The sequence below is a fragment of the Linderina pennispora genome, assembly GCF_002104995.1.
Source record: "Linderina pennispora strain ATCC 12442 chromosome Unknown DL89scaffold_3, whole genome shotgun sequence".
In the NCBI taxonomy this organism is placed as follows: Eukaryota; Fungi; Kickxellomycota; class Kickxellomycetes; order Kickxellales; family Kickxellaceae; genus Linderina; species Linderina pennispora.
Window position 1 is genome coordinate 1,393,459 of NW_024468251.1, and position 26,894 is coordinate 1,420,352.

The window sequence follows — 26,894 nt, forward strand, 5'->3', positions numbered from 1 at the left end:
AAAAAGATGCTGGCATGAACGTTGAGGGCGTGGTGTTACTGCGAGTGTATCTTGTTAAATGATTCCCAAATCACTTGGATAGTGTACTTTCTATTGCTGTACATTAACACTGACATAAAGTTAGTAATCTGTCTGTTGCAATAGCTAGCAGAGGATACATTTGACAGTGCGAATTTATAATCATGCGCATGAATGGTGGTACATTTGCAAATATGCGCTGGCGGCATAATGCAACATGGTCATTTATCAGTGGTCCTCTCTCTAAAGGGTATATAGTGAGGCCAGATTGTCAACTTGCCAGGTCCTAATGTGGCCACTTGAGGATTCACTGACTACTGGTGGCTCACTTTGGCATGATTTGGCAACATCGCCGTAAAATGCGGCTAGACTTTACATGTGGAGTCAAAAAATATCGAGTTGCAAAACGATAGGATTCAGTAGCTGGCATTCCTTATCAGGATGACAGGGGTGGTCGGGGGCTCAGAATGAACACAACACTTCCTTTGCATTGCAAATCCCAGAACATGGGCAGCATACATGGGGGTGGAGACTTGCATGATATGCAGCTGCACATCTGCAGGCATGTGTCGGCCAATCGGCAAGGAATGGCACACGCTTGTGCAGAGACTGCAGGAAGCCAGAGGCCTCTGAACCGGCAAGAGACGCTTTTTCTTGCTAGTTGGAAGAAATAGCCGGGACAGCGGCGCATGGCTTGAATGCAAGTGCACTTTTGGTGTAGTGAGTGGGACGTGTGCAAAGAACAATCCAGGCGTAGCAGTAGCGGGCGTGAGATAGGAAGCGCCTCTGGTGTGCGTGACCGGGACAGATAATGCATTACGTAGAGAGACTACGGGGCACCCAGGGGGTTTGTGTTTCGGAAGAACGGCCATAGCCTTTGTGGTGGGCGGATTTGCGCTTTCACATGACCCAAGAACACAACAATGGCAGCGAAAAATGCGTAATTTGCAGGCTGGCGTGTGCGCGCCTGTTTTTTTTACTGCCGCCAGCTGGTCTATTCATTCGTCCCGTAGCATGCCGTGTGTGCCCGAAATTCCCCGTATCGATGATGCACAGCGTTTATCGGATTGAAGCGAGTAAAAAGGGAGCCAAGCCAAGCAGATATAAAAGGAAGAGGACGCCTGGGTTTCTCCCTTTCGTTCTTCATCCTCCATCCAAAAAGCCAACTCTTTTATATAAATCAGCCTTCAAGTATTTCTTCCACCAAAAATGAACGCCGTACAGACTCCTCAGGCACCGCTGGTTAGCAAGCCGGCAGTGCAGCAACAGCAGCAGCAGCAGCAACAGCAGCAGCAGACAGCGAAAAGCTCTGGAGCTCAGGATAACCTGACGAACCAGATCTACAAGGAAGTGTATAGATCGACGAGCAGTGGGCAGGCAGCGACCTCGCACAGCGAGTACTGCGAGTGCCAGGGATCTGGAGTCGGGTGCCAGTGCGCGTCGGTGTGCACCTGCAACTAGGGCAATATGAGTTTAGCATATTTGTTTTTTGTTCAAATGACATTATTTGGTTTGTATTGGTAAGGGAGGTGGGTTGCACAGCATAAATTGACCACCAGTGAAATTGCAGCATATTGCGCAGAGCATTAGCCGGGGAGTAGCACTGGAATATGCAGCGGCAGCGTGTCTCGGCTGCGGGTGGCGAGAAAAATGAACGCAGGTAGTATGTGGGCAAGCCCACTAGGGAGGGCGGTGAAATGAGCGACAGTGCCATAGGCTTTTTTTGCTGGAAAGGGCGATTCAAATGGGGCAGAGTTGACGTCACATGGCACCAAGGCCATATTTTCCTTGGCTGAATTTCAGGATATTTCGGCGATTCAGCGAGACGCATCGTGGGATCAGTGGATTTTTTATAAAATAAACAAATGCACAGGTTTTTTTTTTCGAGATATTGTTGCATTTCTTTTCTTTCCCATTTGCTTTCGTAATTATGCGCGACAGGCTGCTAGAGTCGCTACAGAGTTTCAGTAAATGCACAAATACAGTAGAGCAGCAGGCGCTTGATCGGCTAGCAGCAGACAATAGCATAGAGTTTGCACTCAAGCTTGTGAACCAGACCAACCAGCTGTTGAGCAAAGCAACCGAGGAGATCCGGCAGGCACACAAGAGCGCAGATAAAACAGTAGATGGCGTGGAGCGCCTAGTGCGTGTAGCAGTGGCGGGTTTCCGGTGTTTGCACGAAAACAGGGGCAGGGCTGGATTCAAGGCGTTGGCGCTGGAGAAGACACTGGGGAACTTCACAAGCCTATGTGTGAACGCGCGGCTGGGGCGGCAGGCATGGCAGGGGCTGGTATTGCTGCGGCAGATGCTGGAGGAGCATGCAGAGACAGAACAGGACGGGAGAGGCTCGCGGCTGGCGCGCAGTCTGCGGCGGCTGAGCATCAAGACGCCCGAGGCCAACATGGTGCAGTTCCCGAGGTCGTACCATGGCACGGCGATGTTCAATAATCTGGTGGCGACGCTCCTGTGCAATGTGCTGCGGGTGCTGGCAATGGAGCCGGACATGGCAGAGCAGGCGACGGTGGCGCTGGCACAACGTAAGGATAGCGCATTGGAGTGGAGTATGGGCGATGGTTCAGAGGCATTGCTGGATATCTGCTTCCGGGCGTACTCGGCGCTGGCTACCGGCGGGCATGCCTTGGAGGTGCGTGTGTTGGCGCTGACGGCGTATGCGATGACGGACAAATGCGACGGGCGCGTGTTGCTGAGACACGCAGTGAATGCGGCGACCCGACATAAGGCCAATGATGGCTTGGTGGTGGAGTTCTACCAGGCGCTGATGCCGGAGATGGCCAGCTATATGGCGAAACTGCCGGTGGTGCCGGAGCTGGTGGAGCTGAGTCGGCACCGGGCGGCTGTTCTCCTGCACACAGCGGGGATTTCAGCAGCACTTGATGCGTGCCAGCTAGTGGTGGGCGGGCAAGCAGGCAGCTCTGCCCTGGCAAGACTCGTCGCGGCGTTCCTGTCGTTTGAGGTGCTGGCCATGCACTTCAGAGAGACTGGGGAGACTAGTCATGTGGCTGAGGTAGCCAATGACGTGCGAGAATTGGCGTTCGATGCGGTGGGCGGGAAGGCGCGGCATACGCTGAACGGGTGGAACAGCCTGGCGACGTGTGCTGATGGTGTGCGGCGGGCGGCCAAGGCTGTGGTGGCGGCGGTGCGGGCGTCGGGGGACGCAGGGCTGGCGCAACATGTGGTCCACGTGCTGGACGTGGCCGGACGCACATACCAGGCGTACGTTTCGCGTGGGGCACTGGCCAAGGCAGGAGCAGATGCAGCGGCGGTCCACAATGGCCACGCCGAGACGTACCTGGTGTCGCTGCAGCTGCAGGTGGAGTTTGGCGATATGGACGGCTCGGCTCTGCAGCGGCACAGCGATCTTCTGCTGATGCTGTGCGGGAAGCGGCTCTGTAGCCGCGAGTTCCTGCGCAGCCACTCGACCGTGTTCTTCAACACTGGAGCAGCGCATTACCAGCAGAAGATGCATGCAGGGGCGGCGCGTGCGCTGGAGTTTGCAATTCAGAGCCTGGCCATGTGGCTCGACAAGGGCAGTGACGACCATGTGGTTAAGCAGCTGTGGAAGCGCTACGAGGTTCTGGTGGCCGCGTATCAGGCCGACAGCAGGTATGAGGAGGCGGCAGGGGCACTGGCGCGGGCGGTTGCATGGACGGCTCGGCGGTTCGCTGATGAGCTAGCGATTGAGGAGGCAGGGACATCGGTGGTTCTGCCACCGACCAGCTCCTGCGTGGGCGAGGCGGCGGCCCGGCTCGTGCAGTTCATCGAGCAGTATGTGCGGATGAGCGCTGGGCGGCTCGCGCGCGATCCCGATGAGCTGGCCAGGCCAATGGCGGTGCCGGAGCACCCGCGGCTGGTGAATGCGTGGATGCGCGAGGCAGAGGCGCATCTATGGCGGGCGGTGGGCATGGAGGGAGCGCGGCGGGCGGTCCTGGAGCATGCGCTTACGGAGTACGAGAACTGTAGTGCCTTGGCGTCTGCGCGGTGCCTGGTTGCGTTGGCCACGATGGACCGCGACCAGGGGCGGGACATCGAGTGCAGCCAGCGGCTCCAGACAGCGCAGGAGGTAATGCAGCGGCAGCCCGAGGAGAGCATGTATGTGGTGGGACTGCGGGCTGAGTGCCTTGCATGGCAGGCGGTCATGCAGATCGAGCAGGGAGCGGCTGCGAGCAAAGACCTGGATGAGTGCGTGCGGCTGTGGGCGCAGCTTGCCAGCGGTCCGCTGGACCCAGGGTTCCTGCGCCAGGTGTCTGGGCTGATCCAGCATGTGCTCGACCTGCTATTAGCACGGCGCCTGCACTCGAAGTACTGCAGTGTGCAGGAGGTGCTGCTGGCAATGGCGACTGCGTGCGAGGGCAGTGACGCGGAGTTTGCACCCATCGCCATGGAAAGCCTGGTAGGGCTGGGCACCGGCCGCATGCTGCTGGGCGACATGCAGGCGGCCGAGAGCCACTTCCAGATGGTTACCGGGCGCTATGCCCCGGGCGTGCTGCCGCCACATATCGAGGTTGCGGCTCACCTGGCAGTGGCCGAGTTCCACATTGCGTGTGGCGAAACCGAGGCTGCTGCGTTGGCGCTGGCAGCGGCGCGGGACCAGGCAGTGGCCCGGTTCGATGAATTGCAGGAAACAAAGGGGAAGCAGCAGCCGAAGGCGCGGCCCACAACGCTTCTGGTGCTGGCACGCGCGGCGCTGGTATACTCACGGCTGGCGCTCTCGCAGGGCCGGCTGGCGGACGCCGTGGAACTGGGCGTGCAGGGATACCGCGTGCTGTGCAGTCTGCTGCGGACGCTGGCGCAGCAGCACGCGACGCCGGAAGACGACGACGATCCGTTCAGCTCGCCGGCCAAGGCGCCCGCCGACGACCTTGCGTTCCTGCAGTTCAACGATAGCTGGGCATTGCAGCGCGCGCTGGTTGAGAGTACCCTGTATGTCTCTGGTCTGTTCTCGGTGCGCGGTAGCGTCAAGGAGTGCGAGTATTTCCTCAGCAAAGGCCTGGAAATCTGCGCGCGTATCTCTATGCCTCTGCCTAAGCGGCTGCTGGGTGTGCGGCGCATCGACGTATTGTCGCGTCGCCATGCCTGGGAGGAGTGCAGGCAGCTGCTGGCCTCTAGCGAGGATGGGGGAGAGATTCTGGGCATTGACGGTGTGCGGGCACTAGTGATGCTGGGCGATGCGTGGCGGAGATGCGGCGACTGCCAGCATGCAAGCCAGGCGTACGAGCAGGCGCTGGAAGCCAGCACAGGCGACGGTCTGACGGTTATGCGTGACGACGTGCGCGTGCGACTGCAGCTGCTGTCGGGTGCCTGGCTTCCGGAGGAGATGTCGGTGGAAAGAACCATCGACCAGCAGCCGGAGCACCTGCTGATGCTGGCCAGCCTGCAATTCGCCCGGCTGCAGAAGACGCTGGCGGAAATGGGCCTTGCGCAGGTGCTCGATTCGGCGCTGTTTCTGGCCGGTGCAACGCCCATGGCTGAGTTGCGAAGCGAGCCGATTGCCCAGGAACTGGCAGCTCTGGATGAGCTGCTGGAGCGCGCGTCGGCAGCAGCCATTGCCGTGGGGTCGGCGCACAGCGTGCATGAGAGCGGCCATTTGCTGGTGCTGGTGCGCGTAGTGGCCGATGCACTGGGCATGCGTAGCTCTTCTCCCACTGCAGCGGCGCGGATTCTCGACAACGCCCGCAATATCACCGTGGCACGCGAGGCCGCCGTGCGCTATCACGATGAGTGCCCGCCGCGGCCTGTTGTGTGGCCGACTGAAATCCTGCAGCCGCCCGGTGGTCACGAGGACGCCCGGGAGATCGCCGATGTTTTGCCGCATGCCTGGGTGGTCTGCGGGTTGTCGATAGACCGCACGCGCAACCTCCTGTTCCTGACACGGTATGAGCGTGGTCGTGCGCCCGCCGTCCTGTGCCTGCCTATGCGAGCCCTGCCCGCCGGTCTATCGGACGATCCATCCGGGACTGTCTTTGACAATGCGTACGCACAAATGGCTGCCATTATTGCCGAGTCTGACCAAACCATGAGGGTCGCCAATGAGTGTATCTCGGATGCCGACAAGCTGCAGTGGTGGCAGCAGCGCACTGAGCTTGATCGCCGGCTGGGCGCGCTGCTGCGCAGTATCGAGGACGAGTGGCTAGGCGGGTTCCGCAGTCTGCTGCTGCCCATTGGCGCCTTTGCCGTAGGGGACCCTGAGGCTGTAGGCAAGGTGATCTGCGCGTGTGCTGAATCTCACGTGCCGATGACCAATGGAGTGGCTCTGGCCGATGATGTGTGCCGGTTTGTTGCCTATGCAGCGCGCGATGCTGACAGCGACGACTGGCTGGATGTCTGTGCCATGCTGCTCGACATGCTCTGCTACCGTGGGGGTAGCATGTGCAGCGAGGATGGTATTAGCCGATTTGCTGCTGATCTGAAGCTGGCGCTGGCAACGGATGACCAGCCCACGGATGCTGCGGCACCGCGACATTTGGTTCTGGTGCTAGACAAGCACGCGCAGCAGATTCCCTGGGAGAGTCTGCCATGTTTGCGCAGTCATTCGGTGTCCCGTGTGCCGTCGCTGTCATTCCTGCAGCAGCGCCTGTCCAAGCTGCAGCGCTCGCCGCCGAGGCTTGCAGGCCCGCTGTTCGATACGCTCAAAGGGGAGAAGCCGGCGTTATTGGCTGGATCGCCGGCGGGTGTACGGGTCGATGGCTCGCACGTCTACTATGTGCTGAATCCAGCCGGCGATCTGGCCCGCACGCAGCAGAACTTTGAGGCGTACGTCAGAGCGAGCAGCACGTGGACGGGCGCCATTGGGCGGGCGCCGATGGACCACGAGCTTGCGCAAGCGCTGGCGTCGGAATCGGCGGTGCTGTATTTCGGGCACGGCGGCGGCGAGCAGTACGTGTCGCGGGCGCGGCTGCGCGCATTGCCGCAGTGCTCAGTGGCCCTATTGCTTGGGTGCAGCAGCGGCCGCCTGCGCCCGCTGGGCGAGTACGATGCGGCTGGCACTGCCCTGGACTATATGGTTGCTGGGTGTCCGGCGCTGCTGGCTAATCTGTGGGATGTCGGCGACAAGGACATTGATCGCTTTGCGAAATCCCTGCTGGCCAAGTGGGGGCTGGGCCAGGTCGGGGTGCTGGGCGGCACGAAGACCCCCGGGAATATGTCGCTTTCCGAGGCTGTCAGCGAGGCGCGCGGGGCCTGCCGTATGCCGTTCTTGACTGGCGCTGCGCCGGTCGTCTATGGCATCCCGGCCTACATTGAGTGAAATCCTCAGTGTCCTGGTGGATCACCGGGTGCCTTGATCTCCCACGCGTATCAGACGCGTCGGTGTAATTTTACTTTGTCTCATTCTTGATCCTCTTTTATACACGCATTTCCTTTTTTTTCTTCCATTTCTCGCAACTTGAATTTTCATTACTTTTTTTTACGCCATGGGAATCAAAGGCTTCAAGCAGGTGCTGGGCGACCACGCGCCAAAGGCCATCCGCCGTATCACAATGAAGAGCCTGGTGGGCCGCAAAGTCGCCATAGACGCGTCGACATCGCTGTACCAGTTCCTGGTGGCCGTGCGCAGCCAGGGCCAGAACCTGACGACATCCGAGGGCGACGTGACGAGCCACCTAATCGGCCTGTTCTACCGCACAATCAACATGCTGGAGAACGGCCTGAAGCCCGTCTACGTGTTTGACGGCAAGCCGCCGACGATGAAGAGCGGCGAGCTGGCGAAGCGGCGGGAGCGGCGGGAAAAAGCCGAGTCGGACCTGAAAAAGGCCGAGGAGGAAGGCGACGCCGAGGAGATCGTCAAGCACACGAAGCGGCTGGCCAAGGTGACGCCCGAGATCAACGACGAGGCGCGCCGGCTCCTCAAGCTGATGGGCGTGCCCTATGTCACTGCGCCATGCGAGGCCGAGGCCGAGTGCGCGGCGCTGGCCAGGCAGGGCAAGGTGTGGGCGGCGGCATCGCAGGATATGGACACGCTGCTGTTTGGCGCGCCCGTGCTGATTCGCAATCTGACCGTGCCCACCAATACCTCGACTGCCAACGGCAGGCGCCTGGTTGAGATCGAGGAGATCCATCTTGAGGACGTACTGCAGGGGCTCGGCGACTTCTCCATCGACCAGCTCATCGACATGGGCATTCTGCTTGGCTGCGACTACTGCGACTCGATCCGCGGCGTCGGCCCAAAGTCCGCCTATACGCATATTTCTGACCTAAAGTCCATTGAGGAAATCGTCAAGCTCGAGAAAATCGCAAAGGCCGTGCCCGAGCACTGGCCGTTCGAGCAGGCCCGTGAGCTGTTCCGCTCGCCCGAGGTCTCCGACTGCGACCAGACGTTTGTCTGGGAGAAGCCCGATGTCGAGGGCCTGGTGCAGTTCCTGGTCAAGGAAAAGGAGTTCAGCGAGGACCGCGTGCGCTCGGGCGCCGCCAAGCTGATGAAGAATGTCGGCAAGCCTGCCCAGGGCCGTCTCGATGCCTTCTTCAAAACATCGAAGCCCCAGCCCAGGCCTGCTGCTGCGACTGGCAAACGCAACCAGCAGGTGGCTAAAGGTGGCGCTGTCAAGAAGGCAAAGAAATAGGCCAATGCCATCCAAGAACCAGCCCTGGAGGGACCCACTGACTTGCCAGCGGCTAATGTTCGGCATCTCATCGACCAATTCGCGCAAAGATCTTCCCTCCTCCTCGTATGGCTACTAATGACGCACTTGAGTCATTGCCATTTTCGTGTTTCGCCGAGCGTCCTCGGTTGGGCAGACGATTTCTAGGATGCTTACGAAAAAATTTTTCTATCTGAAACAGTTAAAAGACAGCGCTGCCAATTCCAAAACAACCGCCGCCCTCTCTCTTCTCTACACCTGTCCTCCCTACCTCATTGTTTTTTCTTACCTTCTGTAGATATACTAAAAAAAAAAAAAAGATGGCATCGACTTCCTCAGCATTCCACAAGGCAGGTGACGACCTGCGCATCGAGGGCTACGACCCGCTGATTCCGCCCAACATCCTGCAGATGGAGCACCCGCTGAGCGCGACCTCCGAGGATGTGATCGCCGCCGGCCGCAAGCAGGCGTCGGAGATCCTGCGCCGCCGCGACGACCGCCTGATCGTCGTGGTGGGCCCGTGTTCGATCCACGACCCGAAGGCTGCCATCGAGTACTGCGAGAAGCTGAAGGTCCTGGCCGACACCCTCAAGGACGACCTGTGCATCATCATGCGCGTGTACTTTGAGAAGCCGCGGACGACCGTGGGCTGGAAGGGCCTGATCAACGACCCGGATCTGAACGACACCTTCAACATCAACAAGGGCCTGCATGCTGCACGCGACCTCCTGTGCAAGATCACCGAGATGGGCATGCCGGCCGGCTGCGAGCTGCTGGACACCATTTCGCCGCAGTTCCTGGGGGATCTGTTCTCGTGGGGCGCCATTGGAGCGCGCACGACCGAGTCGCAGCTGCACCGCGAGCTGGCGTCGGGCGTGTCCTTCCCCGTGGGCTTCAAGAACGGCACCGACGGCAACGCGACCATCGCCGTCGACGCCATCCGGTCTGCCAGCCACCCGCACCACTTTTTGGGCGTGACCAAGTCGGGCCTGGCTGCAATCACCAAGACCCGCGGCAACCCGCTCTGCCACATCATCCTGCGCGGCGGCAACAGCGGGCCCAACTTTGGCGCCGAGTGGGTGGCCAAGATCTCGGAGCAGATCTCCAAGGCCGGCGTGGTCGACAACATCATGATTGACTGCAGCCACGGCAACTCCAGCAAGGACCACCGCAACCAGCCCAAGGTCAGCAGCGACATTGCCAAGCAGATCGCTGCCGGCAACAAGGCCATCGTCGGCGTCATGATCGAGAGCAACATCGCCGAGGGCCGCCAGAACATCCCCGATGAGGCCAACGGCGGCGTCGCTGCCCTCAAGTACGGCCAGAGCATCACCGATGCCTGCGTCAGCTGGGAGCAGACCGTGCCCATGCTGCAGGAGCTTGCTGAGGCTGTGCGCGCCAGGCGTCAGGCCAACTGAGAAGACCGCCATCTCTTGATTATCTTTTGGTATTAAAGAACCTTTAGCTTACTTGCCAATCGGCTCGATTTCTTCCTCCGCCAGACCGTTTGCTTATTTGTTTTCTTCACTTGTATCGCCGCACGTGACTGCTGCCTGGACTGTGCCCGGACTTTGATTGCTGTTCGGAGCTAGCCGTGCGCCGGAAGTCAATCCACTCGCTTCCCGCTCTTTGCCTGATGCAGAGCCGGCACCAGGCATGTGATTCCATGTATAAAAGGCTGCAGTGGCACGCCCCCAGGTGAGCCTTGCTGGCCCCTCTCCTCTTGTCTTTATCTCCACGCCTCTGCTTTCACAATGCCGGCCTCTATTGAGCTTCCCACACTTACTGTCGTCCAGCTGGAGCTGCACCCGCCAGGCGTTCTGCTGATGCGCTTCAACCGGCCCCAGAGCATGAACGCAATGGCGCCCGAGTCGTACCGCGAATGGCGCCAAGTGATGCAGTTCGTCCACAGCACGCCCACCCTGCGCGCCCTTGTAATCACCGGCAACGGCCGCGCATACTCTGCCGGCCAGGACCTCAACACAAACCCCACATACCGGACGCGCGACGAAGAGCTGGCGTCAATCAAGGCGCGCAACGACCTGACGCGCGACCTGACCCGGCTCATCATCACCAGCCCGATCCCAATCATCGCCGCCGTCAACGGCCCGGCCGTCGGCTACGCATGCACGACGCTGGCCCTGTGCGACCTGGTGATTTCGGTCGAGAAGGCCATTTTCCGGACCCCGTTCGCCGAGCTCGCATTCTGCGCCGAGGGCTGCAGCTCAGTGACCTTCCCGCGCATCCTCGGCCCCATGCTCGCCAACGATATGATCCTGTTCGGCCGCACTGTGTCTGCAGCTGAGATGCACCAGCATGGGTTCATTGCACGGATTGTCGAGCCGTCGGCATTGCTGGAAACTGCGCTGGGCGTCGCCAAGGAGATGGCCGGGCATTCGCAGCGCGCAATCCGGGTGTCGCGCAGCCTGATCCGCAACGAGCGGTTTGTTGACGAGCTGGTTAAGGCAAACGACGCCGAAATGGATGAGCTGTACAAGTGCATGATCTCAGATGATGCCAAGGAGGCGGTGAGGAAGGTGTTCATGCGGCTTCAGGCAAAGGCGAGGAAGCCCAAGATTTAAGAACAGAAAAATACTCCCTTTGTGTATGTGCGGTGCTGAATTTCAGTCGTCATAGCCTTGCATTATGAGTATATACTGCTCTGGTTGCTACGATAAACTCTCTTCATGCATGCTCTAGCCACACGCTCCCATTTAGAAAGGAACATGATGCAGCTAACCCGGCGCCAGGCATCGGTGAATGTAGTTAAAATGAAAAAATGCCTCGTTTCGGCACTCATCCAACTCTCTTCTGGTTTGAACCTCATTTTGTACAGCCCTTTAAGCAAACTATGCCATCATATGTCGATAAACTAGAGGCGAAACTGTGGAGTGTGCGGTCCTCCCCCATCACTGTCATGTGTGTTGCCTGCTTGGGCCTGCTAATCGACAACCTCTCGTACTCTATATCCATTGCTTGCCTGCCCCATCTCTTTGAGGACATGAAATTGGCCTCCGAGTCCATTGTCGGCGTAGTATCCACCATGTTTGGCCTCGGCGCCTTCATCACCAGCATAATCTCTGGCATTGCCAGCGACAGAATCGGCAGCCGCAAGATCCCAATGATCATCGGTGCGGTAGGATACGCCCTGAGCGGCGTCATACTGTTTTTTCGCTAGCAAGCTCTGGCATGTCCTCACATATAGGCTGCTGAACGGGCTGGCGTCGGGATTTCTGTACCCGATTGGAATGTCGACCATCGGCGATGTGTATCCAAGCAAGCTGCTGGGCTTCCAGATGGCGCTGCTTAACTCATTCAACAGCATAGGATACACGGTAGGGCCGGTCTTGGGCGGCGCACTGTATGATTCCGTAGGCGTACATGGTGTGTCTGCAGTCATCATCGTGTTCGGATCCGTTCTGGCAGTTGTCGTTGCGCTAGCAATGCGCGAGCCACTGGTGCTGCATAAGGAAATTGTCGCACGGAATGGTAATGCCGAGGATACAAAGCCAGAAGATACGGTGCTGGACGGAGAAGGGCCCGGTGATTAAATCGCAGCCGGCGAGCAGCCCCCGCCGTGAAATGTCGTTGGGCAAGCTGATAATGCAATGGCAGGTGCTTTCGGCATCCCTGACCACCCTATCCATGGGCATGCTGATAGGGTCGCTCGAAAGCATTATGCCAATATACTCGAAGGATGTTTTGGCATGTCGGCGTCGCAAATTGGCCTCTTGTTCGTGATCCAACGGCAGTGTTGCCATTGTTCTTTCTGTGCCCATGGGCTGGACCGTGGACTGGATGCTGAGGCGGTTCGGCGAAGGCATCCGGCCGTTTATCGTGCTGGCTGGCCTGGCTCTGACAAGCAGCTCTGTGCTGCTGATGGGCTTCTGCACGACATTCACCATGGTATTGGGCGCAAACACGTGGCTGGCGATAGTCATTCTGATTGTTAATATCCCGGTCATGAGCAGCTTTGGCGACTTTGTCAACAGCCTTGGGCTAAACTCGATGGCTCAGTCATATGGCATATACAACGCATTCTGGGCCTTGGCATCAACCATAGCTCCACCCATCGCCACAACCCTGTATACCCGGATCGGATACAGGTCTACCGTGGCTGGCCTGCTCACGGGGCTCTGTATTGTATGCTCGGTGCTGATAATGGCAGAGCCGCTCTGGCGACTGTGCAAGCGAGCAATGCGTACTGTTGTAGAGAGGAAATGAGGTTGTAATATTATAGCTGTGAGCCCTGCTTTATTATCAGTAATCCTTCTTGGACTTTGCTTTGTCCAGCGAATGCTCGTTATTTACGATTGTGTCTATGGCAGATACAGCTTTGGGCACGGCCCAGAAGATGCTGAACAGGACCACCACCAGTATTATCAGTACTAATCGGAATGCTTGCGCAGGCACCCCCAGCACAAGTTTGTCCAAGGCGATGTTGAACTGCGTCAGATCCAAGTCAGGCACTGCATAGGCTGACACACCTGCGTGCCTTGCCGTCACCCTTGCCAGCATAGCTGCACCCTGCACTTTACCTGCTGAGGTCACCTGTGCCTGTGTAAGATTGTACATGGCGACGACTTCGTCCAGACTAAACACCGACACCTGGTACTCGGTTGGTGATGTGGCCGCGTATGACAGCCGCAGCTCGTATGACGACCCGCCTTCAAGGCTGCTGAGCAGGTACCACTTTTCCTTGTCTGTTCTGCTGCTCTGCTCAGGCACGATTACCTCCATGTCTAAAGCGTCGTGCGGACTGGTCAGGGTTTTAGGGCGCAGTTTTGCCTGCATGTCAGCAATGAGCATGCCTGTTTGTTGGTGCGAGACAGGATATGTAAAATGCACAATCTCGGTATTGGCCCAAACACCGGCGAGGCCGAGCGACAGTGTGAACAGGGCAGATGAAAGCCTCATTTGGAATTCGCAATAATACTACTAAAAGCGCAAAAAAAAAGCTGCATTACAAAAAGCTGGAGTGGAACATAGCATGTAGGCTGAAAACCGGCTGAGGTCTTCGTGGTGGATTTTGTGATTTACAATTAGGGCACAAGCATGAAACTCTGCGGTCCACAACTCGGGGAACAAACTGCTGTGGTATGGTCCCTCTTGGCCGCCAAGAGTTTCGTAGCATGGCGGCATCTGTACTGTCAGCAGCTCCGCTGCAAAACCTTTTTTTTTTTGGTTTGCACCACTTTTGGAGGAAACATTCCTGCCCAGCCTCTCCAACGCAGCAACGTACAAGGGAAAATTCCTAGGTTCCCAACACACCCCTATATGCCTCTTTACTGCACCAAATGCCAACTGCCTTCCATCTACGCAAATTGCATATCCGCCATGAACGTTCTCAATGGCCATGGTAGTCTTGCTGAGAATGCGTGGCTGTATCAGCTGAAGTGTTTTGCTCATTCAAAGAAGACCCAGCAGCATACAGTTTTTTTTTTTGGTCAGCCGCAAATTTCTCGGTCAAAACTGGATATTGTTGGACAACTGGGGGTTCTGGCCACTACTACAAGTACAGCCGACTCTCTCCCCGTTGTCCCCGTTGCGTCGCACCTCGCATCGATTCCTTAGCTGACACTCTTCCCCAATGCATTTGAAAGCACATTGGTGTTGGCAAAATACTAACACGAGACATCTATAGTCGTGCGCTCTCCTCTCTAGCTCCCTTTTTTTTACAGCTAACCGTTTTTTTATATACTCATGATGCAGGGCCTGCTGGATAGGGCGCCATTTCTGGGCAAAATACGGCACTCGCCGCACACAATCTGGGCCATGGCGAGCATATTTCTATTCATCGACACATTTATCTACTCGCTGACTGTCGCCAACCTTCCGGATATCCTGCAGGACACAATGCATGTCTCCGAATCATCAAATGGTGTGGTGACTGCCATGTTCGGCATAGGTGCTATATTTGGTGGCTCCATCGCCGGCATGCTCAGCGACAGGCTGCATTTCCGCTGGAATCTGCAGCTCGCTGCAGCACTAACATACACTACAGCAGGTGTCGTATTCTACATTTCAAAGCACTACTACCAGCTGCTCCTTTTCCGCTTTATCAACGGTATTGCATCCGGTATGGCCTGCACCATGCTCTACTCGGCCGTCGGCGACGTGTATCCTGCAAACCTGCTAGGGTTCAAGGTGGCAATCGTGTATTTTGCAAACAACATTGCCTACACTATTGGACCAGTGGTGGGGGAGCGGCTGTTTGATGCGGATGGGATCCACGGGACATCGTCGATTGTCATTGCTTTCGGGATATTCGAGGTGGTCGCCCTGAACCTGTTTATCAAGGACTCACTGGTCTTGCGCAAGGAGCTGAACCTGGCTGAGCCACCAGTTGGCGGGCTGCTGGACACCAGCTCCAATAACCCCTCGTCTCGAAAGGACTACCCAACCAGCGACGAAATCGATGGTGGCTTTTGTCCGAGCCCCGCTGGCTACTCGGAGGCCAACTCAACGACAAAGGCAATGCGGCACGCAGGTCAGGTGGCAGGAAGCGAGCAGGCGGGAATCCCACTCTGGAAGCTCGTGTTGCGCTTGCCTGTGTTTGTGGCGATAGTAGCGATTGTTGCGTCAATCGGCGTGCAATGCACACTCGAGGGACTGGTTCCTTTGCACCTGGACGACAAGTTTGGAAAATCAGACAGCAGCATGGCTTTTGTGATCTTTGGCTTGGCGCTGACTATTTTCGTCCCCTGCGTCGGGTCCCTTTCAGATTGGCTCATCGAAAAGTGGGGTGAGTCGATGCGGTACTACACCATGCTCTTTGGATCCATCGCCTCCATATTCACGATGCTGATCATGGCTCTTGCAAACACATACGCGGTCATGATGGTTGGATACGTGCTCTTTGCGTTCACCAACCTGTGCATGGTTATTCCAAGCCAAAGTGCTTTTGGCGATTTTGTCAACTACACAAAGGTGGACTCTATGGCCCAGAGCTACGCGCTATCGACTGTGGCATGGGCTATTGGTGCTATTGCATTGCCGCCGATCGGCACTGCACTGTATTCAGACTACGGATTTACTAAGCCACTTATCGGCATCAGCACAGCAATATGTTTGTTTTGTGCTGGTGCATGTGCGATATACCCGATTCGTGAGCGTATGAGGGGGATAAAATAATAAAACATGGTTATCAGATGTCTGTATTTTAAACAGTGGTCCTACTTGCCTTTTGGAAGGTCCTACCATGCATGGCACAGGCTCCTGGATGGAATACATTAACTATGCATTGTTTTCTACTTTCCTCTAATGCAGCATGCATATTTGGAAAACTCGAGCCATATCTACCAACAAAAAGTCGCCGAGATTTATGAATCCATCAGAATATCATTAATAACGCATGGAACTCTAAAAACAAGGCATGGCAGACATGATCCGACGCTTGCAAAGCGCAATGCTAATAATTTGTCTCACTATCAAAAACTGGCTGCACTGCCTCCTCTGGTTCATGCATGGCCAGCTACACCACCTTTTTATATACAGATTTGCACGGCTAATATTGGTCTTTAATAAAAGAGAGGCAACCACCGCCAACATCCTTGCAAGCACGGCAATATATGCACAATATGTACATACATCGTTGGTGTAGATTTTCCGTCATTGACTACTCCCCACCCATTCTCTCTTGCACTTTGTTAGCGAGTACATCATGTGTCTTAATCTGTCGATATGTTTATTTTGCCCGAATGCCATACATTTTTGAAAGTGGCACTCCGGTCGCTTTTTATGGACACTGCAGCAACGGAAGGCGCCATTGAGATGTGGGAGGGCATATACGCTGGTGGAAAATGAAAGGAGGTAATGACCGAGCCCAATTTCAAATGAGTCCAACACTGGAAATAGTGTATTTCAGTGGGAGTATATTTTTAGTTGTTACTAGCTTTCCCTTCATGACTCCCCCAGCCCATGACACTATTTCCCAGACGTGGTTTCGAGAAAGGGGGTAGAGCTGGCATCAGTTTTCCTGCCAAAACCAACCTTTTCCGATAATGATGTATGCCTATGGTCAGGAGGCTGTGCCGCATTGTCTATTGTTGCTTTGAGCTAGGCGAACTGTACTAAATGTTTTTATTTTTTGTATACGGCATTTAACTGCCTTGGGGAAGTTTCGCAGGTGGGCTGAAGAATAGTAGATTGCATTCTTTGTTGGAACTCCTTTTTTCTTTCCATCTGTTCCATCGCAAAATAGCTTCTTTCATATTATCCACATTCTAATGCAGATACCACCCCTCCTGGAGCGCATACGAAGTAAGCCGGTCACGATATGGGCAACATCATCGATAATAGCGCTGATTAACCGGTTCGTCTACAGCCTGACGATAGCATGCTTGCCGGATTTGCTACAGTCCAAACTCCATGTGCCGCGTGCCGATAACGGAATGATCACGGCAGTGTTTGGTGTTGGTGGTCTTATTGCAGCCCTATCTGTCGGGTATATCAGTGACAAGATACAGAACCGGCTCTACCCGCAGCTGTTTGCAGCGTTCCTGTACATAGTGGCTGGAGCGATATTCTATTCCACTACGCGCTTCTACCAAGTGATTTTGTTTCGATTCGTGCTGGGCATGGCATCGAGTATTGCAGATACAATTCTGTTCACGGTAGTCGCCGATGTGTACCCGGCCAACCTCCTGGGACTAAAGATGGCGGTGCTGTTTGTGTTTGACAATGTCGGCAATATGCTGGGTCCAGTGGTGGGCGGCGAGGCGTACCAAGCAATGGGAGTCGACGGTATTGCGGTAATTGTCATGTGTTTGGGCATGGCAGAGTTCGTAATGATATCTGTGTTTGTTAGGAACTCGTTAGAAATCCGTCACCTCGTCAACCCAGCCGAAGATACCACTATGCCTACCATGTATGTAGACAGCTCGACGTCCTCGGTCGCTGACGGGAAGCCGCTAGAAATGGAGGCCAATGACGTCGAGGGCAGTCAGGAGACAAGTGCTGTGGCGTCTACACTCAATGGCCAGAATGACAAGGGAAACGCGGATACCCCCGAAACAGGCGACCTGACTATGTGGAAGCTGGTGCGAAAAACACCCGTCATTGGGCCCACTATCGCCATATTCGTGGCCACGGGTCTGCAGAGTGTCATTGAGACCGTGTTCCCACTGCGCCTAAACGACAAGTTTGGGTATTCGCCCGAGAAAATTGGTGTCGCCTTTCTGATAGTCGACGGCATTCTCATCCTGGCCATGCCGCTTGTAGGCTTCCTAAACGACCACGTTATTGCAAGACGCGGCGAACGCATGCGCTACTACACCATCGCTATGGGGGCAATGTGCGTGTTGGTTTCGCTAATTGTCATTGCAGTTGCGCCGACATACGCCGTTCTGATTACCGGGTATTCCCTGTTTGCTATAACAGCCATGGTGGTCATTGTGCCGTCACAGAGCGCGTTTGGCGACTTTATTAATTCGACACAGTCGCCAGCAATGGCGCAGTGCTACTCTCTGGCAGCGGTAGCAGAAGGAGTGGCCAATATCTCGCTGCCGCCGATATCAACAGCACTATATTCAGCATGTGGGTTTTTGACAATGCTGATATCGATGGGAACGACGCTGTGCGTTGTATGTGCTGCAGCTGTGCTGGCATTCCCTGTGAGGCACTACTGGATGAGAGCGCGGAGCCAGATCTAGAACACATAGTTTGTGGTAGTGACTATATATATATTTTTTATTCCCATCGGCTCTGCAGAGAACATCATGTGTCCATAATCTGGTCATAGAGACATGTCCGATATGACAAAAACTGAGGACTACCAGTGCGAGCCAAATAGTCCTGGTAAATATTCCCCTTTCTTTATGATGAAAAAGATAACACCACGAAAGTTTGGGTTGAACGTAAAGAAGGCGCCAAGTACATCTAAACCAGGCAGCAGTGCTCTTGGTTCGGTGTTTGGCGACACTGCCATGCCAACGATCGACCCAGGCCCGTCCAAAAATCCACAGCAGCATATCGCACTCCCGACCAAACCCCGCTCCACTGAAAAGCCCGCTGCTGATTCACAGCCAGCAGACTCCAGTGCCTATGCCTACGACGAGTTCTATGACAGTATCCAGAGTGCACGCGACCACATCAAAAAGAAAAAATCCAGCGACATGAGGCCGCGCTACATGGAAAAGCTCATCGAGACGGCGAAGCAGCGGCAAACACAGCAAGAGGTGGCAAAGGAGCGACTCCTTGCAAAGGAGCGGGAGCGCGAAGGAGATCAATACGGTGACAAGGAAGTGTTTGTCACCAGCGGGTATAAGGAGATCAAGGAAGAGCGGCAGCGCAAGGTCAAGGAGGAAGAGGAACAGGAACGGGCAGAGGAGAGCCGGAAGAAGAAGGGAATGAGCGGATTTTACCGAGGGTTTCTTGACCAGATTGAGCGCGATGACCTGAGCAAGGTTGCTGAGAAGATGGACGGGCAATCGAGCGAGGCAGCTGCTAGTGGCTGGCAGGCAGAGCCGGACATGGGTCGGAATGCTATGAGACCCAGGCCACTCGCATCCGGCGACCCGCCGCTGCCACGCAGCCAACCGAGAAAGCCAAGCCGCGGCGCATCTGAGCGGAGTAGAGGCTACAACCGACCAAGCAACAGAGACACGTACAGCCAGATGGCTGAGCGACAGGAGATTGAGCGACAGGAAAAGCAAGCCACGAAAGATAAAGCTAGAGAGGACACTCTGCGCAAGTCTTTTGCAAGGCGCAACGATGAGTCGGCAGTGGAGGCGGCCAGGCAACGCTACATTGAACGTATGGCGGCACAGGGTAGAAGGGTAACCACGCGCTGACGCTGGCTAAACCGCCTTCACGTGATCGATTCAACCAATAAGAGCTCGCCATTTTCTCTTTTGCTCAGCAGGCTATTGCCAGAGGTGACCCTCTGCTTTCTTTTCTCGCTTTTCATAGCTTTTGAATCGGATTGTACTTTTCCAATTATTTACATACACGCGTCTCTTGTTTCAACCAAAACTGACAATCACTGGTTGAGATGTACATGCAACAGGGCCAGACCCCGGGCCAGCAGCTTCCCCAGCATGCAAGACAAGGAATGGGTGCAACCTCGCAGGGCGATGCAGCAGGTAAAATAGAGAGCTGAATTGACATGCGGCTGCGAATGCAATCTAGTAGTGTGGGAGCATTGTTGATAACTTGGTTTGCTCACGCATTCTAACAGTATATAGTTGGCCATTACATTGCGGCGTCAATGAGCGGCGGCAATGGGCACATGGTAGGGCTGGGACCAGGCGACCTAGCAATGGGCAGCATGGCGCACAGCGGAGTACCGACAGGCGTAATGCCGTCAGCGGCGATGATGGGTGGTGGGGGCGGCCTGATGACCAGTAACGGGATGCTGGGCAGTATGGTGTACTCTGGCGCCGAGGCGGCGAACGCCATGCTGACGTCTCCCTCGGTGATGAGTGGCCCAGTGCAGATGGCGCCCACGCCGGTGATGCCGACAAGCCAGTACCACCAGCAGCAGATCGTGACGCACCAGCGGTCACGGGCGTCAGCGACTCCGCACCACCATGCACGCACGGCGATGGCGCAACAGCGGCAGCAGGGCAACTTCTTGGGCGGCTACGATAACCATGGAGGCTCAGGAACGCCGCTTAGCTCCTATGCAGATTTCGTGAGTGGACGTTCAACAACGCCACTCGGGCATCTGAATGGGACGGCATCGACCCCAGTCACGATTCGCCCACCAAGCTCGCGGGCCAAGAGCACGTCAATTGGATCGGCGGAACGACCGGCGGACGCCGAGTTCAAATGGGGCTGTAAAGACTGTATGGAAGGAGCTGGATCTGGGCGGCATGGCACTAAGGGCTATCTCGGCACCGCTATTCCGGTACACGTTCCTGACAAAGCTTTACATAAACCACAACCAGCTGACACAGCTGCCAGTGGCACTGGCGGAGCTGCGCAATCTGGAGGAGCTAGACGCATCAGGCAAACCTTATCAGTGCAGTTCCTCCAGAGCTAGGGCTGTGCTCGAATCTAAAAGAGCTGCTGCTGTTTGACAACCGAATCACCGATCTGCCGCCTGAGCTGGGCACCCTGTACCAGCTCGAGTCATTGGGGTTGGAGGGAAACCCGCTTGCAGGAGCACCTGAAGGCGATCCTGCAGAAGGATGGCGCGCGTGCACTGATCGAGTACCTGCGCGATAATGGACTTGCGCTGCAGCCGTCGCCCGACCGGCAGTGGGTTTCACTAGACAAGGACGTGCGCACAGACAGCCCGGAGATTCTGACAGTGCTGAACTACAACGTGCTGTGCCCCAAGTACGCGACGCCGCAAAAGTACAGCTACTGCCCATCCTGGGCGCTGGCGTGGGAGTACCGGCGCGACATCATTATTTCTGAGCTGACGACGCTGCAGCCAGACATTGTGTGCCTGCAGGAAGTGGAGGCAGCGCAGTTTGACGAGTTCTTTAAGCCAAAGCTGCAGGAAGTGGGCTACGAAGGCGTGTTCTGGACCAAGTCGCGTGCACGTACGATGGACGAGCCAGAGCGCCGGCTGGTTGACGGGTGCGCGACGTTTTACAAGTCGTCGGTGTTCCGGCTGGAGGCACAGCACCTGCTCGAGTTCCAGCAGAGCGCGCTGCAGCGCAAAGACTTCAAGAAGGTAGACGACATGTTCAACCGGTTCATGACCAAGGACAACATTGTTGGGTTTGCAGTACTCAAGCACCGCAAGCTGGCAGGCGAGCCGATGATGCTCGTGGCGAACGCACATGTACACTGGGACCCTGAGTTCACCGACGTGAAGATGGTGCAGACGATGATGCTGACAGAGGAGCTGGCAATGCTAGCGCGTAAGCACGCAGGAGTTCCGGCAGCCACCGACGATGTCGGTGCTGGATCGGAAGCGCATAAGGTGCAGCTGCAGATGCAGCAGCAGCAGAAGCAGTTCCAGAAGGTGACGACACTGATCTGCGGTGACTTTAACTCGAAGCCAGACTCTGGGCTGTACGAGTTTTTGTCACGTGGGCGGCTGGACAAGGAGCATCCGGACATGGAGCGCATGGAGCCGTACGCGGACTACAAACGGCACGGTCCTGCGGCATCCGTTCGGACTGAAGTCAGCGTACGCCAGCATCAACGAGCTGCCGCTGACAAACTGCACACCGACGTTCAGTGGCACAATCGATTACATCTGGTACACGACTGGCACCCTGATTCCGACGGGCCTGCTGGGCGAGCTGGACGAGGAGTGGGTGCGGCATGCAGTCGGGTTCCCGAACTCGCAGATTCCGTCTGACCACATACCGATTATGGCAGAGTTCAAATGGAAGCCCATGGGGAATGCCAGCGCGGTGCCACAGCATCGGTCAGGCGTTCCAGTACCGGAAGTGAAAACGTTATATTTACCATGTGCGAAACCCTTCATAGCCCTTTTTTTTTCACCTTCTCTTTCTTTATCTATTTCATACATCCACAAGAATTACTTTGCTTGCGATGCGAGCTTGGCTGCTAGCCAGCATAGTTTGGCACGTTCGATAAACCACCCTGGCTAGAATCCGGCTATCTACAACTGGTCGGAAGAACTGGTCTAATGATGCTGGCCGTGCTCAAGGCCTGGATTGAGAGAGTGCTCGGCGCTGGCACTCCTGCATCGACTGGCCATTGGTGGTAGATCAGCCGTACCAACAAAAGTACCAGGCAAACAGCGTTTGTCTTCGCCTGGAGGTGCGCTTCGCATCGCGGGCGTGGGACAGCCTAGTACATTCTAAGCATTAGTATCCATAAAGATGCAGGGCCATGCGTAGGGGAGATAGGCTGAGCCCCATGCAAATGTCAACTGACCCGCAAAACGCATTTATTTGGTTAATAATGGGACAAGCCAGGGTGAAAATGTCTCAGAGAACGCAGTGGATGCTATGGGCGAGATCCTGCGCATTGTGACAGGCAACGTCGGAATTCGTGCACAGCAGCTGTCCGGGGAACTTGCTGGTGCAGTCGACGGATCGCAGACAGACAGACTTTCCGAAGCTACGCGGCTGTTGGAGCAAGCAAGCACACAACTGATGGCTACGAAGCAGGGTGTCGATTCCTATGGGCACCACATTTCAGCGTGTGCTGAGCAAGCCAATGCAGCAAAAGATCAAGTATCCAAGACAGCGGACGAGCTCAAGCAGACGCTAAAGGCTATTCTGGCTGTGGATCCAGCCAGGGAGAAGCGCGAGCAGTTCCAGAAGGAGATGCAGTCAAGGAACAGACAGTTTGAGGAGAAGCTGAAGGCAGAGCATCAAGAGTTTGTGCAGAGGCACGCAAAGCGTCTGACGCGTATTCTGCAGTAGAAAACTTTTTTTTAACGCAAACGTCAAAAGAACATTTTAGTAAGCCTTCTCGTGGATCTTCTGGGCACGGCCGCTGGGGTCGGCGCTGCAGCCCCAGTCAGTGCGCGGCACCCACCTGACGACAGAGGCCAGGCATGCCTTCTGGGGGAAGTGCTGCTCAAACATCTCGCGGTAGAGGTAGGCCTCCTTGGTCTCGGGGGTGTCCTCGGGGAAGCGATCCTTGGCGGCGGCCATGGACGCGTCAGAGACACGACGCTCGGCCCAGTCCTTGAGCGAGTCGATCCAGCCGTAGCCGACACCGTCCGAGAACTGCTCCTTCTGGCGCCACAGCACGTCGTGCGGCAGGTACGGGCCCTGGGCGAGCTCCTCCTCAGTGAAGCCAGCATCAGGGTAGGTGACGTCGAAGGCACGGACGGATAATGGCCTTCTCCATCAGGTCCTTCGAGCAGCGCTTGTCGGAGGGCTGAATGTTCATGGCAACCTGCAGGAACTCCTTGTCAAGGAAGGGCACACGAGCCTCAAGGCCCCAGGCCATGGTAGACTTGTTGGCACGCAGACAGTCGCTGGTGTGCAGGTTCTGGACGCGCTTGACGGTCTCCTTGTGGAACTCGTCGTCGGACGGCGCGTAGTGGAAGTACAGGTACCCACCAAACACCTCATCGGAACCCTCGCCAGACAGCACCATCTTGACGCCAGTGGACTTGATCTTACGTGACATCAGATACATGGGCGTGGACGCGCGGATGGTGGTGACATCGTATGTCTCCAGGTGGTAGATGACGTCGGCAACGGCATCCAGACCCTCCTGGATCGTGTACGTGAACTCGTGGTGGGCGGTGCGCAGGAACTTGGCCACCTTGCGGGCGGCGATCAGGTCCGGTGCGCCGGGCAAGGCCGATCGAGAACGAGTGCATACGGGGGAAGTACCGCATACCGCGCGTATCGACGTCCTCGACATCGGACTGGGCCAGCGGCCGAGATGCGTCGCCGCCTCACGCACAGCAATGCTGGAGATCAGCGACGAGTCGAGACCTCCAGAGAGGAGAACACCGTAGGGAACCTCCGCCATCAGGCGCTTGCGCACAGCCCGCCGTCAGCGACTCACGCAGCTCGCGGTAGTTGATCGGGTTGACGGCGATGCGCTCGGGGTTCCACCAGTCAGGCTGGAAGTAGCGGTGGAACTGGCCGTCGTTCGGAGTCGAAGTAGCAGCCCGGCGGGAATTCGTCGATCTGGTCGCACTCCTCGTTCAGCGACTTGAGCTCTGGACGCAATGAAGATCGTCTCGGGGTGCGCCGAAACACGGCCAATGTAGAGCGTGGTGATGCCGATCGGGTCGCGGGCGGCGACCAGGCGCGCGGGTGTGGTGCGCCGGTCGAACAGCGCCCACGAAAACATACCGTCCAGCTTGGCGCACACGTCGGTGCCAATCTCGTTGTACTATATGTGTAACAAATCAGTTTCCAAATCGGGACCATTTCTTGGGCTATTCCTTCCCCAATTCTATAGAGGGATTGCACAGAAAAAATTTTCTCGCTTACCATGTGAAGGATGACCTCGCAGTCAGAGTGGGTCTTGAACTTGGCCGGCGACTTGAGCTCAGCCTCCAGCTGCTTGTGGTTGTAGATCTCGCCGTTGACCGTCAGCACGATGGACTCGTCCTCGTTGGTCAGGGGCTGCGCGCCCGAATCAACACCAACGATAGCTAACCGCTCGTGGCAGATGATGTTCTTGCCAGCCACAATGCAGCCCGACCAATCCGGACCGCGGTGACGGAGCTTCTTGGACAGATCCAGCGCGCGCTGGCGGAATGCCTCAACATCGCCCTGGTACTGGTAAACACCAAAGATTCCACACATTTTTGTAAAGATAAGAGCGAAAAAATTACTCGGAATCGAGAATGAAAGGAAGAAAAAGGAATGAGGGCTGGAACGCCTGCTTATATAGATAACGAGTGAGAAAAAAGCGATTCTTTGAAACACCGAACGTACTAGGCCCTATTTATACAGATTAGGCACGCTTGGATCCACGCATTCAGTTTGCCAACACCAGGTACAGTTTGTTCGAAGAAAAATGCGGGTGTTTGTGAGTCACTCTCGCCCATCGATGATCCCATTCTAGCGGCCAAACTTCTGCTATGACTCTTCTAACCCCAGTCTATGAATTCCTCCCCCACCATCTTGCCTCAGCCGCGTTAGGAGAACGCGCAACTTGTGTACCACATTGCCTTCCCGATTTGCGGGAGCCCAAGCTAGGCTGAGCCGGACGAATCCATGCTTGTTCCTGAGCCGAGCTGACCTACTATGCCACTACTCAGTGATTTTTGGTTTCGATTGCATAGGCTTTTGCCATCACCACTGTCTACTTTCTCCATTTTTCAAACGCTCATTGTCTGCTACATTCTCGTCTATGTCTCGTATGCTGGCAAGGAGCTGGCTGTTTCGGAGCCCAGTGCCTCGTACTGGTACCACGCTGGTACTTGGTGCAGCTCGCCGGCGCCACCCGCGTCTATACAGCGCACAGCACCCTTCACATGCAGCGTTTACTAGCACCCCACCGCTCCGACGCCACCATGGAACCACACAGCAGGTAGAAGAGGCAGCGGCTGAATCTACTGCACCAGCTGGATCAGACACCTTGGCGTCAGCCCTGATCAGCACCAGCAGCGTACTGAGTGCTGTTCGCGAGTACCGCCAAAAGTACCCTGGTTGTGTGCTACTAGTGCGTGTTGGGGACTTCTATGAGCTCTACTTTGACCACGCCGATGATATTGGCGGTGACCTCCTCGGTCTGCAAGTCGTTAACAAAAAGTTTCGCAATGGCACCGTGCGCTTCACTGGATTCCCCGCACGGTCCCTGGACCGATATCTTGAGATTCTTGTCGCAAGGCATGGCCTGAATGTGGCCCTCTGCGAGCAGTTCCAAGAGCCCATGCGCCGTGTATTTACTCGCAAGGTGACACGTGTGGTTACTCCCGGAACGCTGATCGACGAACAGTATGCAAGTAGCACACGTATGCATAACTACATCGTCAGCATCGCCCGCATTGACCCAAGATCCATCGAACACCAGCAGATGATCGATAGGTGGCAGAGAGATAAGGCAGCCATTGAGGAAAGACACGCAGCGGATATCTCACGAATCATTGCTGAAGCAAAACGCAAGTGGGAAATGGAACGTGAACTGCTGGAAGCAAGACAGAAGAGGCGTGGGCCTGGGCGGCCACGAAAGCATCAGAGCACAATACCTATTGATTTTTTGCTCGCTGAAGAGTTTGATCCCTCTTCAGTGTGCGTCCCAGATCCACCCGAGATCCCACCTAGACCAGATTTCTCTATTGACGCAAGCAGCGACCCATCTACCATAGATGTATCTCTGAGTCTGGCATGGCTGGACTTGGCTACCGGCGATTTCATGACTTGTTCGTCGTCGCCGTCGTCGCTACCCACGGATTTGGCTCGCATTCGCCCAAGAGAGATCTTGGTCGATGAGAGTGATTACATGGTGCACGACATGGTAAAGGCCATTTACCCCTGTTCATCCACATCATCGCAAATCACTGGACAGCCTGCCGTGACGCATGTCACAGCCGCGTCGTTTCACCAATGGAGCCAGCCACAGGTGCCTGGCACTGAGTGTGAGTCTAATTCTGCTATTACAGATGAGCCAGAGGAGAGACACTCTAATTCACTGAACCCCAACGTCCACTGGCAACTGTCTGCACCTTCGCAGTCGCTGATCACGACGCCCGATATGCTTCTGCTGGAAGCAACCGAACTATCTTCCTGTGAGCAGACTGCCGCACGCGCCCTTCTTAACTATGTTCTGGACACCCAACTCGGATTGCTTCCACCATTACAGCCACCCAAGCGGTACCAGGTCAAGGACCATATGAAGATGAGCGCAGCAACCATCCAGGCGTTGGAGCTGGTCCGCCCACAGCTCTCGGGTGACCGTGGATCTAGCGAGCACACTTTACTC

General features: G+C 56.0%; 15 protein-coding genes across 15 annotated transcripts; 10 read left to right on the forward strand and 5 right to left on the reverse strand.

Moving 5' to 3' along the window:
- Positions 1 to 1,075: 1,075 nt before the first annotated feature.
- DL89DRAFT_112668 (uncharacterized protein) lies at positions 1,076 to 1,789 on the reverse strand. Its single transcript, XM_040883124.1, has one exon. The coding sequence runs from the start codon at positions 1,730 to 1,732 to the stop codon at positions 1,262 to 1,264; it is 471 nt and encodes a 156-aa protein (XP_040745810.1). The 5' UTR covers positions 1,733 to 1,789; the 3' UTR covers positions 1,076 to 1,261.
- A 904-nt stretch (positions 1,790 to 2,693) lies between these two features.
- DL89DRAFT_265953 (uncharacterized protein) lies at positions 2,694 to 3,022 on the reverse strand. The gene has a single exon (XM_040886906.1). It carries the CDS (start codon positions 3,001 to 3,003, stop codon positions 2,815 to 2,817), a length of 189 nt encoding a protein of 62 aa, XP_040745811.1. The 5' UTR covers positions 3,004 to 3,022; the 3' UTR covers positions 2,694 to 2,814.
- A 2,260-nt stretch (positions 3,023 to 5,282) lies between these two features.
- On the forward strand, positions 5,283 to 7,415 carry DL89DRAFT_265954 (separase). The gene has a single exon (XM_040886907.1). The coding sequence runs from the start codon at positions 5,294 to 5,296 to the stop codon at positions 7,280 to 7,282; it is 1,989 nt and encodes a 662-aa protein (XP_040745812.1). The 5' UTR covers positions 5,283 to 5,293; the 3' UTR covers positions 7,283 to 7,415.
- On the forward strand, positions 7,366 to 8,763 carry DL89DRAFT_112673 (PIN domain-like protein). The gene has a single exon (XM_040883125.1). The coding sequence runs from the start codon at positions 7,449 to 7,451 to the stop codon at positions 8,592 to 8,594; it is 1,146 nt and encodes a 381-aa protein (XP_040745813.1). The 5' UTR covers positions 7,366 to 7,448; the 3' UTR covers positions 8,595 to 8,763.
- Positions 8,764 to 10,299, forward strand: DL89DRAFT_112674 (3-deoxy-7-phosphoheptulonate synthase). The gene has a single exon (XM_040883126.1). It carries the CDS (start codon positions 8,933 to 8,935, stop codon positions 10,028 to 10,030), a length of 1,098 nt encoding a protein of 365 aa, XP_040745814.1. The 5' UTR covers positions 8,764 to 8,932; the 3' UTR covers positions 10,031 to 10,299.
- A 1-nt stretch (position 10,300) lies between these two features.
- DL89DRAFT_112675 (ClpP/crotonase) lies at positions 10,301 to 11,471 on the forward strand. The gene has a single exon (XM_040883127.1). It carries the CDS (start codon positions 10,367 to 10,369, stop codon positions 11,192 to 11,194), a length of 828 nt encoding a protein of 275 aa, XP_040745815.1. The 5' UTR covers positions 10,301 to 10,366; the 3' UTR covers positions 11,195 to 11,471.
- Position 11,472: 1 nt separating this feature from the next.
- Positions 11,473 to 12,247, reverse strand: DL89DRAFT_112676 (uncharacterized protein). Its single transcript, XM_040883128.1, has one exon. The coding sequence runs from the start codon at positions 12,013 to 12,015 to the stop codon at positions 11,554 to 11,556; it is 462 nt and encodes a 153-aa protein (XP_040745816.1). The 5' UTR covers positions 12,016 to 12,247; the 3' UTR covers positions 11,473 to 11,553.
- Positions 12,248 to 12,312: 65 nt separating this feature from the next.
- On the forward strand, positions 12,313 to 12,837 carry DL89DRAFT_265956 (uncharacterized protein; the record flags this gene model as incomplete). The annotated part of the gene is given in 2 exon segments (XM_040886908.1): positions 12,313 to 12,345; positions 12,365 to 12,837. 2 exon segments carry the CDS (start codon positions 12,320 to 12,322, stop codon positions 12,834 to 12,836), a joined length of 498 nt encoding a protein of 165 aa, XP_040745817.1. The 5' UTR covers positions 12,313 to 12,319.
- A 2-nt stretch (positions 12,838 to 12,839) lies between these two features.
- DL89DRAFT_265957 (uncharacterized protein) lies at positions 12,840 to 13,602 on the reverse strand. The gene has a single exon (XM_040886909.1). It carries the CDS (start codon positions 13,527 to 13,529, stop codon positions 12,873 to 12,875), a length of 657 nt encoding a protein of 218 aa, XP_040745818.1. The 5' UTR covers positions 13,530 to 13,602; the 3' UTR covers positions 12,840 to 12,872.
- Positions 13,603 to 14,300: 698 nt separating this feature from the next.
- DL89DRAFT_265958 (MFS general substrate transporter) lies at positions 14,301 to 15,752 on the forward strand. Its single transcript, XM_040886910.1, has one exon. The coding sequence runs from the start codon at positions 14,319 to 14,321 to the stop codon at positions 15,744 to 15,746; it is 1,428 nt and encodes a 475-aa protein (XP_040745819.1). The 5' UTR covers positions 14,301 to 14,318; the 3' UTR covers positions 15,747 to 15,752.
- Positions 15,753 to 15,867: 115 nt separating this feature from the next.
- Positions 15,868 to 16,310, forward strand: DL89DRAFT_112698 (uncharacterized protein). Its single transcript, XM_040883129.1, has one exon. The coding sequence runs from the start codon at positions 15,988 to 15,990 to the stop codon at positions 16,213 to 16,215; it is 228 nt and encodes a 75-aa protein (XP_040745820.1). The 5' UTR covers positions 15,868 to 15,987; the 3' UTR covers positions 16,216 to 16,310.
- A 465-nt stretch (positions 16,311 to 16,775) lies between these two features.
- DL89DRAFT_265959 (MFS general substrate transporter) lies at positions 16,776 to 18,280 on the forward strand. The gene has a single exon (XM_040886911.1). It carries the CDS (start codon positions 16,841 to 16,843, stop codon positions 18,263 to 18,265), a length of 1,425 nt encoding a protein of 474 aa, XP_040745821.1. The 5' UTR covers positions 16,776 to 16,840; the 3' UTR covers positions 18,266 to 18,280.
- Positions 18,281 to 18,358: 78 nt separating this feature from the next.
- DL89DRAFT_256029 (uncharacterized protein) lies at positions 18,359 to 19,405 on the forward strand (the record flags this gene model as incomplete). Its single annotated transcript, XM_040885403.1, has 1 exon — positions 18,359 to 19,405. The coding sequence occupies one exon, from the start codon at positions 18,359 to 18,361 to the stop codon at positions 19,403 to 19,405; it is 1,047 nt and encodes a 348-aa protein (XP_040745822.1).
- A 752-nt stretch (positions 19,406 to 20,157) lies between these two features.
- Positions 20,158 to 22,202, forward strand: DL89DRAFT_274357 (uncharacterized protein; the record flags this gene model as incomplete). The annotated part of the gene is made up of 6 exons (XM_040889179.1): positions 20,158 to 20,257; positions 20,340 to 20,518; positions 20,565 to 20,768; positions 20,800 to 21,670; positions 21,702 to 21,945; positions 22,133 to 22,202. The coding sequence occupies 6 exons, from the start codon at positions 20,158 to 20,160 to the stop codon at positions 22,200 to 22,202; spliced, it is 1,668 nt and encodes a 555-aa protein (XP_040745823.1).
- A 370-nt stretch (positions 22,203 to 22,572) lies between these two features.
- On the reverse strand, positions 22,573 to 24,853 carry DL89DRAFT_265963 (putative asparagine synthetase). The gene is made up of 5 exons (XM_040886912.1): positions 24,455 to 24,853; positions 24,171 to 24,353; positions 24,000 to 24,096; positions 23,407 to 23,947; positions 22,573 to 23,339 (listed from the first exon to the last, which is right to left on the reverse strand). The coding sequence occupies exons 1-5, from the start codon at positions 24,770 to 24,772 to the stop codon at positions 22,952 to 22,954; spliced, it is 1,527 nt and encodes a 508-aa protein (XP_040745824.1). The 5' UTR covers positions 24,773 to 24,853; the 3' UTR covers positions 22,573 to 22,951.
- Between the last annotated feature and the right edge of the window lie 2,041 nt (positions 24,854 to 26,894).

Bases quoted from the DNA above. Each gene is read 5' to 3' on its own strand.
- DL89DRAFT_112698 (XM_040883129.1), top strand. From the start codon at position 15,988: ATGGCAGACATGATCCGACGCTTGCAAAGCGCAATGCTAATAATTTGT.
- DL89DRAFT_112673 (XM_040883125.1), top strand. From the start codon at position 7,449: ATGGGAATCAAAGGCTTCAAGCAGGTGCTGGGCGACCACGCGCCAAAG.
- DL89DRAFT_112675 (XM_040883127.1), top strand. From the start codon at position 10,367: ATGCCGGCCTCTATTGAGCTTCCCACACTTACTGTCGTCCAGCTGGAG.
- DL89DRAFT_112676 (XM_040883128.1), bottom strand. From the start codon at position 12,015: ATGATGACTGCAGACACACCATGTACGCCTACGGAATCATACAGTGCG.
- DL89DRAFT_265953 (XM_040886906.1), bottom strand. From the start codon at position 3,003: ATGGCCAGCACCTCAAACGACAGGAACGCCGCGACGAGTCTTGCCAGG.
- DL89DRAFT_265958 (XM_040886910.1), top strand. From the start codon at position 14,319: ATGCAGGGCCTGCTGGATAGGGCGCCATTTCTGGGCAAAATACGGCAC.
- DL89DRAFT_265957 (XM_040886909.1), bottom strand. From the start codon at position 13,529: ATGAGGCTTTCATCTGCCCTGTTCACACTGTCGCTCGGCCTCGCCGGT.
- DL89DRAFT_112668 (XM_040883124.1), bottom strand. From the start codon at position 1,732: ATGGCACTGTCGCTCATTTCACCGCCCTCCCTAGTGGGCTTGCCCACA.
- DL89DRAFT_265963 (XM_040886912.1), bottom strand. From the start codon at position 24,772: ATGTGTGGAATCTTTGGTGTTTACCAGTACCAGGGCGATGTTGAGGCA. The intron at 24,354-24,454 runs GTAAGCGAGAAA...TTACACATATAG, and splicing joins GCGAGGTCATCCTTCACATG to TACAACGAGATTGGCACCGA. The intron at 23,340-23,406 runs GTTCCTGCAGGT...CTGATGGAGAAG, and splicing joins GTGCCCTTCCTTGACAAGGA to GCCATTATCCGTCCGTGCCT.
- DL89DRAFT_112674 (XM_040883126.1), top strand. From the start codon at position 8,933: ATGGCATCGACTTCCTCAGCATTCCACAAGGCAGGTGACGACCTGCGC.
- DL89DRAFT_265954 (XM_040886907.1), top strand. From the start codon at position 5,294: ATGCGTGACGACGTGCGCGTGCGACTGCAGCTGCTGTCGGGTGCCTGG.
- DL89DRAFT_265959 (XM_040886911.1), top strand. From the start codon at position 16,841: ATGCAGATACCACCCCTCCTGGAGCGCATACGAAGTAAGCCGGTCACG.